This window comes from Phaseolus vulgaris, chromosome 4 (genome assembly GCF_000499845.2).
Source record: "Phaseolus vulgaris cultivar G19833 chromosome 4, P. vulgaris v2.0, whole genome shotgun sequence".
NCBI classification, from domain to species: domain Eukaryota; kingdom Viridiplantae; phylum Streptophyta; class Magnoliopsida; order Fabales; family Fabaceae; genus Phaseolus; species Phaseolus vulgaris.
Genome location: NC_023756.2, coordinates 43,174,961 through 43,186,302, shown reverse-complemented (window position 1 = coordinate 43,186,302; position 11,342 = coordinate 43,174,961). Strand labels below are relative to the sequence as shown.

General features: G+C 32.4%; 1 protein-coding gene across 1 annotated transcript; it reads left to right on the top strand.

Annotated features, from left to right (window-relative positions):
- Nucleotides 1–2,671: 2,671 nt before the first annotated feature.
- On the top strand, nt 2,672–11,210 carry LOC137837782 (chloride channel protein CLC-c). The gene is made up of 8 exons (XM_068646911.1): nt 2,672–3,272; nt 3,693–3,918; nt 5,076–5,276; nt 5,592–5,769; nt 6,931–7,193; nt 8,342–8,611; nt 8,845–9,973; nt 10,793–11,210. The coding sequence occupies exons 2-8, from the start codon at nt 3,698–3,700 to the stop codon at nt 10,940–10,942; spliced, it is 2,412 nt and encodes an 803-aa protein (XP_068503012.1). The 5' UTR covers nt 2,672–3,272; nt 3,693–3,697; the 3' UTR covers nt 10,943–11,210.
- The last annotated feature ends 132 nt before the right edge of the window (nt 11,211–11,342 follow it).

The window sequence follows — 11,342 nt, the reverse complement described above, 5'->3', positions numbered from 1 at the left end:
TCCCCCAATCTGGATAAGCTTCAAGGTATAAGGACCTAATGCAAGTTTTTCAAACAGAACATAAATTCAGTATATAGTAAAATAAGTTGAGAGAATTACTCTTCTCAATTGACCCCATCAAGATTAATGAACTTACTATGTTTAAAAATCTAATCGGATAGAAATGTTCCTTAACTCTTGAGTTACAACATGATGCGACCAGATTCTAAAATAGATTAGGTATGGAGTGAGAGATCAAGAGAGATGAGATACAGTTTGAGAGATGGAGAGAGAAGAAAGAAAAGTTCCATTTGGGGGTGGGAGTGACTTGCTGTTATGTGTTTTTTTTTTTTTTTTTTTTTACGTTTTTACATATTTTCAACTAATCATTATTTATTATAAATCAATTATCATTTAGATTTTTTTGCTATGTTGATTAGATAGTTGTAATAATATCTTTTGGACCAAATTATATTATGATTAAATTGTTTAACTTTAACCATGTCAAATCAATATAATATTTATAAAAACACAAAAGAATCCTATTATGAAAAACTCATGAAAGAAGAAATTTATATGTTTTGAATTTTTATCCGAGTCCAAATTAGATGTTAAAATGTTGTATAAATGTAATAATGTAAAAAAAAATGTATGTGATATTTGAATGTTGGAGTCACAACCACAAATTTTGGATAAACAAACCTAATTAATTACCCTTAATATGTCATAATTTGTCAAATAATGAAAAAAAAATAGTGGACATCTACCAGGAATAAAAGTACCTTAATTATACTTTTTAAATATTAAGAGATTTATGTCAATTAAGAATTTCTAACTTGTTGAATTAAAATTTCATGTTTATAATGTCTTAATGGGACAAATTTTCCTAGTGACTATATAAATCAATGTGATAATGTGATGTGTCCACTTTCCACATTAGTTGTAGAAAACCCATATAGAAAATGCTAATATGCTTCAACTAGATTAGAAAATTAACATAAAACAATTGTTTTTTAAGTAATGGATGTTAAATTTGACATTTTTTATATTAGTTATCAATCAAAGTGAAAACTCTACCACTCATTACATCAATGAGATGCATTTGAGTTATACAACTGTTATAAAATATTTAAAATAATTAATGTAAAAAGTATTTCTTACTAATGATTATCATTTGATTAACTAAAAAACTTGTTAGAAAAACCCAACGAAACCAAAAAAAATATGTATAACTTATTTTTCCACTTAAAATTTAAACATCTGAAAAAACTTAGTGTTGATAATTTACAACTACCACTCACTACTACTACAAACAAGAGAGAAGCTATATCAATTAAGAAGTTTTCTTATTTTGAAAATGTATATATTTTTTACTATTGATTATGAGAAAATTTATAAAAAAGTTCTGTTTACTTTTATAAATAATTAAAGTCAAAATATTAAATCAATGACATCAAATCAAATAATTTAATCAATTCACTATTGTTTATTTTTCTCTCTTGAACTTCCGTGTAAAACACTGATTCCCCAACCTTGTGTGAGAAAATTTGGGAAAAGCAATTTGCCAATTACACCACTTTACGTGGCAATGCCCTGCAACAGTACATTAAATGCAAATTCATCATTATATAAGTTAGAGTGTAAACTTAACTTAATTGTTCTTATTTATGTTGTTTTTTTAGAATTTAAAAGAGAGTTTCTATATAAAAAATCTTATAAGCACAATTTTTAATTCTCGAATTAAAAAAATATCTTAAAATTTGAAGAATAACTATTCTAAATTTTAAGATTTGGAATATATTTTTAACCTCAAAAAATATATTTTTAACTATAAAATTTAAAATATAATTTTGTATTTTAAATTTAGAAGATACTTTTAAATTCCAGAAAATGTATTTTAAACTTTAAACTTTAAAATATAAAATTTATTTTAAATTTTAGAGTTAAACTCTGTTGGAGATCTCACGTCAACTAGAGATTACAACATTTCACAGTGGGTGCAAACCTCACCTTATAAGCCGATTTTATGAGGTTAAGTTAGGCTTAAATTCCACTTTCTAATATGGTATCAGGGTCATTTAAAGTTATCGTAGCGAGTGTTTTGTGGGCTTATAAGGCCATCCGTTATCGGGCCGTTATTGGACCACCCATAAATATATTGTCTCAAGCACGAGCTATCACCCTCGACGTGAGGGGTGTGTTGAAGATCCCACATCGACTAGAAATTAGAGCATTTCATGGTGGATGCATACCTCACCTCATAAACCGTTTTTATGAGATTGAGTTAGGCTTAAATTTTACTTCCTAATAAACTCAAAAATATATTTTAAACTCTAGAATTCAAGAAAACAGAAAAATGAATGTTACTAGAAAAAAATGAAGAAAATGACAAAGTTGTTATTTCATGTTTTTTTTATACAAGTGCAAGAAAAGAACATGGAGTTGAAGGAAGAAACCGCCCCTTCTTATTTAAAAAGAACTGAACCAATAAAATATAGAAAGGTACATAGAAAAGATTAAGGATAGTGTGGGAGTGGGGTAGCACTTTGTTAGCACTCTGTATTTTCTGTTAAACACGCAAATTGAAACCACAAAATATATTACAAAACAAGTTGTCTTTCTTGAAGAGGTTAATGTTGTCACAAACATTATCTTTTTGATAAACAAAATAATAAGGTACTTCAACATTGATGACAAGAGTGACATAAAAGTCAAATATGTTTTGTGGTGCATTCGAGAAGTTTTATTCTTTTGTATGTCTTAATTATTATAGTTTGAAAGGTAAATTTTGAATTTATCCTATTGGTATATGTTATTATCATTTTATCAAAAATTATATAGAAAACAATACTAATTATTTATTTGAGCAAAATAAATGTAAACACTATCTCTCCTCTGGCTTGGGAGGGGAATAGATACTCCACCTAATCATTATAATAAAGTAAAGTGATAAAAAGAGATAAATAAATTTATGGGATATTTTTTAATCATTTACTACTTTTGCATTTGTTAGCTTTGGAGAAGACAAATCTAATTTCTTCCAAAGCAAATTATACATGTGTTTTGATTTTGCTGTAACTTTGGAGGAGGAAAGATTTTGTTGTCTTAACTATAATAACTGGCAATGAATTATTGAGTGCCATGAATTATTGAGTGTTGTCTACATATTCTAAACTTATCTAATCATTTTGGCATTCCAAAGAGATGCTGGAATAAGTATTGTCTTCCAGAGTTGGAACACTCCTCTCAGATCTAGGACGATCATTGACTGCTGTGAAACACCACAAACACTGGTACTTCTTTCATTTCAGTGCTCCATGCAATGAACTCTGCTACTTCTATCATCTGATCATTGATCATTGTGTGTAATTGTGTATATCTATTCTGCTCAAACTGCTTTTTTTTTGGTTTGATTGTCATAATGTGTTTGCATTTGGGTTGGGCATATCCAGGATTTGGTTCATCGGGGCTGAGTAGCCATTAGTTTGTGGTGAGAGTATAAGAAAATTGTATGTAGGAAGATGGAAAGAAGAAAGAAGATGTTATTGAGAGAATTTTCCTGTGACCCCTTTTGTTGAAAGTGCCAGAAGTGCTTTCAAAATGTTGAAACTTGTGGTTGAATTTGCCATGATGTTGAGCATACACCCCACATGCTTTTCAGGTTCTGAGTAATAGTTATACATCTGCTATAAATTAAGTTCCTTTTATGACAGCTGGGATGATGGAAAAAGAAGATGATGAGAACTATGGTGATTATGAGCGTGGCATAGAAATTGAAGGTCTGTTGGATGGGAATGAGGAAAATGGAAGGTACTTGTCAGGGTTATCTGACAGAAGCATGGCTCATACAAAGCCACTTCTTGTGAAGAGGATCAACACCACCTCACAGATTGCTATAGTTGGTGCCAACCTCAGCCCTATTGAAAGCCTTGACTATGAGTAAGCAACCTGCGTTTCATTTTATTACGAGAATTTCAAGTGGGTATTTCTATTCAACCTTTGGGGTTCATTGATACCGTATTGGGACAAGGATGAGTATGAAGATACCCACCATCTTGTACCCTTTTGCTACACAGTTATCTTTCCATTGCTCTTGTTTGACTCATTGAACATTTTCTTTCTATTTATAGCCTTAATTACACATTTTTATCTTAAGAAGTGAATTTTAAGAAAACGGTTTGACAAGTGAGGTTTATACCTAAAATATATTATAAACTGATGTAGAATTTTCAATACAACCCCTCACGCCTCACGCCGATACCAACCAACTCGTGTGTGTGACTATATATTTATGGATGGTCGATAGCATCCTGATAGGGATGACACAATAGATCCAACAAACTCTTGTTAGGATAGACTCTAAATAAATTTAATATCATCTTAAGAAATGAATATTATGTTTAACTCAACCTTACAAATTGTATCTACTTATATACTATGAACTGACCTTATCTTTAGTCGATATGTGATCTCTAACATCTTATCCTTTTTTGTATGATTTTCTTCAAACTATCTATTGCATTTTAGGAAACCTAAACATCAATTTTATCAAATTATTGTGTAAACTCAGTTTATTAGGTAACATAAAAAACTTATTTTTTCTTTTATTTTTAGTCTTAATTTTGTTTCATTTGAAGAACTTTTCTTTCCTTATACAAATTTGTATTCTTTCTTTTAATGTTCTAATGCATCAAGTTCACTCAAATTCTCAAAGTATTATTCTAATTATTTTATGTTTGGAAACTGATGCTTCAGAATTCAGTGATATAGTTGCATTTTATCTGTAAACTACATATGGCTGAACTTTTATCACTTCTTGAATTTTGGGAGGGGCATTGGCAATTTGTGCACACATAAAAGTATGCTGATGAGGAAATCGTTGTTACTTAGTTTACAAATTTTATGGCAAATTCTATTCTGTTTCTATATGCTTGTTTTCTTTCCAAGCTTCCATGGCATTTAAAGTCATATAAATATGCATCAGCTAATCAAAATTACAAATAGCAAGAACTCTGGAGTTGTTTTTTTTTTGTATTGGCAAGTCAAGTACTGAAGGAATTAGCAAAGATGCTAGAGTACTTACTCTTCAATTTCAGGATTTTTTATAATGAAATATTGAAGCATGACTGGAGGTCTAGGAAGAAGTCTCAGACGATCCAATATGTGGTGCTTAAGTGGGGATTTGCCCTTCTTATTGGATTAGGCACTGGATTGGTTGGCTTCTTTAACAGTTATGCAGTTGAGAACATTGCTGGTTTCAAGCTGCTTATGACCACCACTCTCATGTCCAAAAACAGGTGAGCTTGTTCCTATCATAGCTCCAAAGTTGCTTACTGGTTAATGACATTTGGTCTGTACTTGATTTTTTATGAAAAAGCTAATTGTGTTTTCGGAAGTTACTTTTGAACTAAAGATGAAGATGGGGTGCTTATACTGTGACTGTTGAATTATTTCATCAAGTTATGTTAACAATAAATGTGTAGATCTTTCTCCTTATGTATTATTTATCTTTATTTGATATAAAACTTCGAACCCCACAAATCCTTGTTATGTAATTATGCTTGGCAGAATTACTGTTCATGTATTCTCATAGATTAGAAGTTCCAGTGCAGATATCTTGAGGCATTTTTAGCATATGCTGGTGTGAATATATGTTTAGCAGCAGCAGCTGCTGCACTTTGTGCTTTCATTGCTCCAGCAGCGGCAGGCTCTGGCATTCCAGAGGTAAAAGCATATCTCAATGGAGTGGATGCTCACTATATATTGGCTCCCAGCACCCTTTTTGTAAAGGTAAATAACACTACTATAGTAGAAGCAAATCTACCTCCGCTCTCATTCTTTTGACTCATCATGAGCACACATAAAGTTTGAGTAACTTCTTGAACAAATGAAAACTACACAGTATCAGCTTTCTATTTTAGATAAAAAGAATTTTAGTGAAGAGTGAAGTTTATCTTATGAATAAGCCTTTTACTATACTTCAATCCAGGGGATATTACCAAGGAAATGTTAAGACAGTTTCTTAATTGTTCAAGATAGGCTATTGTATGCATACTATTTATTGTGACATGTTTGGTGTTTCTCTTACTGATTTTTCTACCTTTTCTATCTAGTCTTTTTTTTCTGCAAAATAATATGGAAAAGATAGACATAGCTATACTAATTTACTAAATGTTAAGAGAAAAAATAAAACCATTCCAGTGTCTACTCTTAAACTTTGGGATGAATTTATTTATTGACATGATATCTGCTTCAATGGCTGAGCAATAAAAAAATTATCCTCACTCTGTGCTGATAGTGAATAAAAAATAGAATAAACTATGACAAATAGCCCATCAAATTCAAAAGATAATTGTTTCTTGTACAGATATAAGCTATTTTCCTTGAGCTAGTTGACTCGCAATGGATAATAAATTTCATATAATCATATATGTTGAAAATGTTGTTAATATTTCTTTAGAGAATAGAACCCCAACAACAAAATGTTTTTGCCTAGAGGTGTAGCATGGATGAAATGTGCTGTTGTGTTAATTCAAAACCCAAATGTTCTAAAAGAAGTTTTTATCCTGATCTTCACTCTTTATTTCTGTGTTTCTCTTAGAATTGTCCTTAACTCCTTAATCTTCTTCTGCCTCTATTTATTGAGATATCTTCCTTCTGATTAACTTAGGACTTCTCCTCACGGAGCCAAACCATCATATGTGAAATTTTCATATTTTCCTCAATAAGTACTACTCCAGTGGTCTCTAAGATATTCATTGATGATCTTATCTTTTCTTGTATTTTCAATCATACTCAACATTTTTATTTCCACAGCACTTAGCTTGTGTTGATTCGTTCCTAATGCATCCAGTGTTTTCTTCTCTTTTTAGTGTTAAGAACAAATTGAAATGTTTTACTTCTTGGTGAATATTAAATTTCTGTATGAAACCTATGGAAAAACTGTGACAGATATTTGGTTCCATCCTTGGAGTTTCTGCTGGATTTGTGGTGGGCAAAGAGGGACCTATGGTACATACAGGTGCATGCATAGCTTCTTTATTGGGACAGGGTGGATCTCGCAAGTATCACTTGACTTGCAGTTGGCTTAGATTTTTCAAAAACGACCGAGATCGGCGAGACATGATTACTTGTGGTGCAGCTGCTGGTGTTGCTGCTGCCTTTCGTGCACCAGTAGGGGGTGTCCTCTTTGCCCTTGAAGAGGCAGCTTCATGGTATCTATTTCTGCTAAAAAGTTTCTCTGTCCCAACTTCATGGTATCTTTAGGTTGCAAATTTGTAATTCTAACAGAAAGAAATTCTCTGCAATCTCCAATTTTTAATAGCAACAAATATTATATTCTAATATATGCAGTATAAGATGTTAATTGAAAAGAAACCAACAAGGGTTGTGTCTAGCAAATGGGCTAGTCCCTTACAAGGTAATGAACCAAGGTTTGAATTTTTTTCCTAGGAAGGTGTCTGATTGTGTCTCAAATAGTATTGTTCCAAAGGGATATGGGAAATCAAAAAGAGATGTTAATTGAAAAGCAGTTAAATGACATGAACGGTAACCTTGAATGTGTAATCATTTGTGTGTAAAGAGGGTAACTTCTAAGATGTTAGAGTTACATAGCATGGAAATTAGTAGTTAATTGAAAAGAAGCAGTTAAATGACATGAATGGTAACCTTGAATGTGTAATCATTAGTGTGTAAAGAGGATAAGTTCTAAGATGTTAGAATTACATAGCATGAAAATTAGTAGGCTGTCTGATAGAATAAAAATTGAAAAGAAAGCAGGCAACTAAGCGGTTACCATATGGAGCTGGTGTTGGTGTACGAAATAAGGTTTACTAGGTAGGATGATCAATGAATTGATGAATAGATTCATTATGTTTAATAATTTATGATGATTAAGTAATATGGTATTACCAAATTAGGAAGAATCTGAAGTCATCTTGATGAAACTTGTTCGGGTATACAATAATCACTTATTTAGAAGTCAAGGTCAAACGCAATTTAAATACACCCCTTAACCCTGTGAGACACCTTTTAAGGACAAAATTATGATAGAACTTCAAGTTCCAATGCGCACAATATCTCGAATGCGGTAATTCGGACTTGAAATTACTGAGTTTTTAATGCTAACATAGTCCTTGCCTCAAAATGTAATATTAGGATTTTTGTTTCTTTCCTTTGGACAAACGAAGATGATGCCTGCATAATATATCTCACTTTATGTATTAAGTGCTCTTAAACTGTTTATTCTTTGAATAAAGGTTATACACCTTCTATATAAAAGATTTTTAAAAGAAACTCTGCTTCATCTAAGCTATTGCCATTCAGAAAACTGAACATTTTTTTCTATGTGGAACACCTTCAGGTGGCGGAGTGCACTTCTTTGGAGGACATTCTTCACAACTGCAGTAGTTGCTGTTGTTTTAAGAGTTGCAATTCAGTTTTGTGCCACAGGAAAATGTGGGCTATTCGGTGAAGGTGGTCTGATAATGTATGATGTTGGTTCAGCCAATATAACATATAGTGCTGTTGATATATTTGCAGTACTACTTTTGGGAGCCGTTGGTGGAATTCTCGGAAGCATATATAATTACCTTGTCGATAAGGTTGTTCGAACATATAGCATCGTCAATGAGTATGTCTTACATTCAAAGTTAAATAGTTCTTAGCCATTTACTTTCTGCATCATACCTATAAAGTGAGAGAGAAAAAGGGTGCATCTACCCTTATTAAATTAGAGTACCTTTAAATTAAGGATAGATGCATCCTTACTTTCTCACTTCACAAGAGCCAAAAACTAGTACTTTTGTAGTATAATATAATGTATTAACAATATAACTAATAACCCTTTTCTTTGTGTTGTGGCAGAAAAGGTCCAGCTTTCAAAATCTCTCTTGTTGTGACAATTGCTCTTTTGACATCATGTTGTTTTTATTTCTTGCCATGGGTTGCACACTGCATTCCCTGTCCTTCTGATTCAACATCAGCCTGTCCCTCTAGTGATGAGTCTGGAGAATACCAAAACTTTCAATGCCCTCCAGGCTACTACAATGATCTTGCTTCCCTCTTTCTGAACACCAATGATGATGCTATTCGCAATCTGTTCAGTCCCAAGATAATCAAAGAGTTTCATATTTCTAGTCTGTTTATCTACTTTGCTACTATTTACTGTCTTGGGATAATCACTTATGGTATTGCTATTCCATCTGGGCTCTTCATTCCTGTGATACTTGCTGGTGCTACCTATGGCCGTCTTGTTAGCCGGATCTTTGAACTGATCACAACACTTGACAGAGGACTCTTTGCCCTACTTGGAGCAGCTTCCTTCCTTGGTGGCACCATGAGAATGACAGTTTCTATTTGTGTCATATTGCTTGAGCTCACTAATGATCTCTTGTTACTTCCACTTGTGATGTTGGTCTTATTAGTGTCAAAAACTGTGGCTGACAGCTTCAACAAGGGTGTGTATGATCTAATACTTCAGATCAAAGGACTTCCTTATTTGGAGGCTCATGCAGAACCTTACATGAAGAATTTAGTTGCAGGTGATGTTGTTTCAGGTCCATTGATTACCTTTTCTGGCATTGAAAAGGTTGGGATTATATGGCATGCTTTGAGTGCTACAGGGCATAATGGGTTTCCTGTCATTGATGAACCACCTTTCACAGATGCACCAGAATTATGTGGGCTTGTACTGAGGTCTCATTTACTAGTGTTGCTGAAGGAGAAGATTTTTTCAAATGATAAGAATTTCATAGATCAAAGTAGTTTCCAAAGAATTTCTGCTTTGGATTTTGGAAAGGCAGGATCAGGAAAGGGGATCAAACTAGAGGATCTTGATATTGATGAGGAAGATATGGATATGTATGTTGATCTCCATCCCATAACTAATGCATCTCCTTACACTGTGGTTGAGACAATGCCACTTGCCAAAGCTGCTATTATTTTCCGCCAACATGGACTCAGGCACATGTGTGTTGTTCCAAAGAGCCAAGGGGTATGTATAATGCTTTTTCTGTTATTTATGCCTTCACTGGAATCTGTCATCTGCATTCTTTCACATGTAAACATAACAGTTTTCATCCCTGTCTCTACTGTTTATTTGAAGATTCCAAAATGACTAAACCATAATTTTTTCCCTTGAATTATGACCTCCTCTCATAAACAGTTTCAAAAGTAATGAAAGTAGTATAGAAGTAATTCATGAAGAATTGAATATTGATCACTTTAGTCCTTAAGTTGTTGGAGATTATATTTCATAGTACATAAGTGATGAAAACCTCACCTCATAAGTCAGTTTTATAAGGTTGAGTTAGACTTAAAGTCCACTCTTTAATATACTATCATAGTCATTTGGAGCTTATAATAGTGAGAGTTTGTTGACCTTTTCAAGGTACCACTATCGGACCACCTATAAATATTTAGTCTCAAGCACATTTGGAGTCTTACTTAACATGATTTTTAATAGTTCTTGGACAACTCAAGTAATCTTTTTTACATTAAAGAACATTGTGATAGTTTAAGGACAAAATTGATGGTGTATACATTCTAAACTAGATCCAAGAGGCATTCAAAAAAACTTTTGAATTTATAAATGAATTATGAGCTTTGACCTCCTTATATAATAAGCTCTTTTTTTATCTTATTTTAACTTAACTCAATAACATTCACCATTAATCTTATCTTATGAATAAACTCTAATTTATTGAAGAAGTACTTAGTTAAGCTGTTTAGTCAAAAACATTCCCAGTTTAACATTACAACTTCTTTTGCTTCACCTGATGCAAAATATGCTGACAATCTCTACATGTTGCAGAGACCACCAGTTGTTGGGATTCTAACACGCCATGATTTTATGCCAGAGCATGTTTTGGGACTTTACCCTCACATCAAGTCTCAAAAACAGAGTTTAGGGATATCAGTGAAAAACATTCTTTCTTCAGTATTGAAGTGCTGCATTCATTAGTTGATCAAAGTTTTCACATACAGTAGAGTGTAATAATTATTCACAAAACATTTGAAGCAGAAATGCTACTTTGAGATGTGGCAGCTGCATAGTTTTGATGCTTGATTTAGCAACTGTGTCTGTATATTAATTCTTTACCTCTATTTCCTAAAGTCAGCTTGAAACTTGCATATAGATACTGTGAAACATAGAGTTGCAGTATACAGTGGACATTTATCTCTTGTAAATGTTGCTTGTTTGGATTTTTTTTATAAAGTTATTTGTATGATATTGTTAATGTTAAAATTAAAAATTATCACAGTTGTCTTTACTTATTTCTTGTGGTGTTTTATTCTCTCCAACCAAATAATAAAAGTGACTTATTTATGTTTTATATTAAAGACCTTTAAACAAACACACT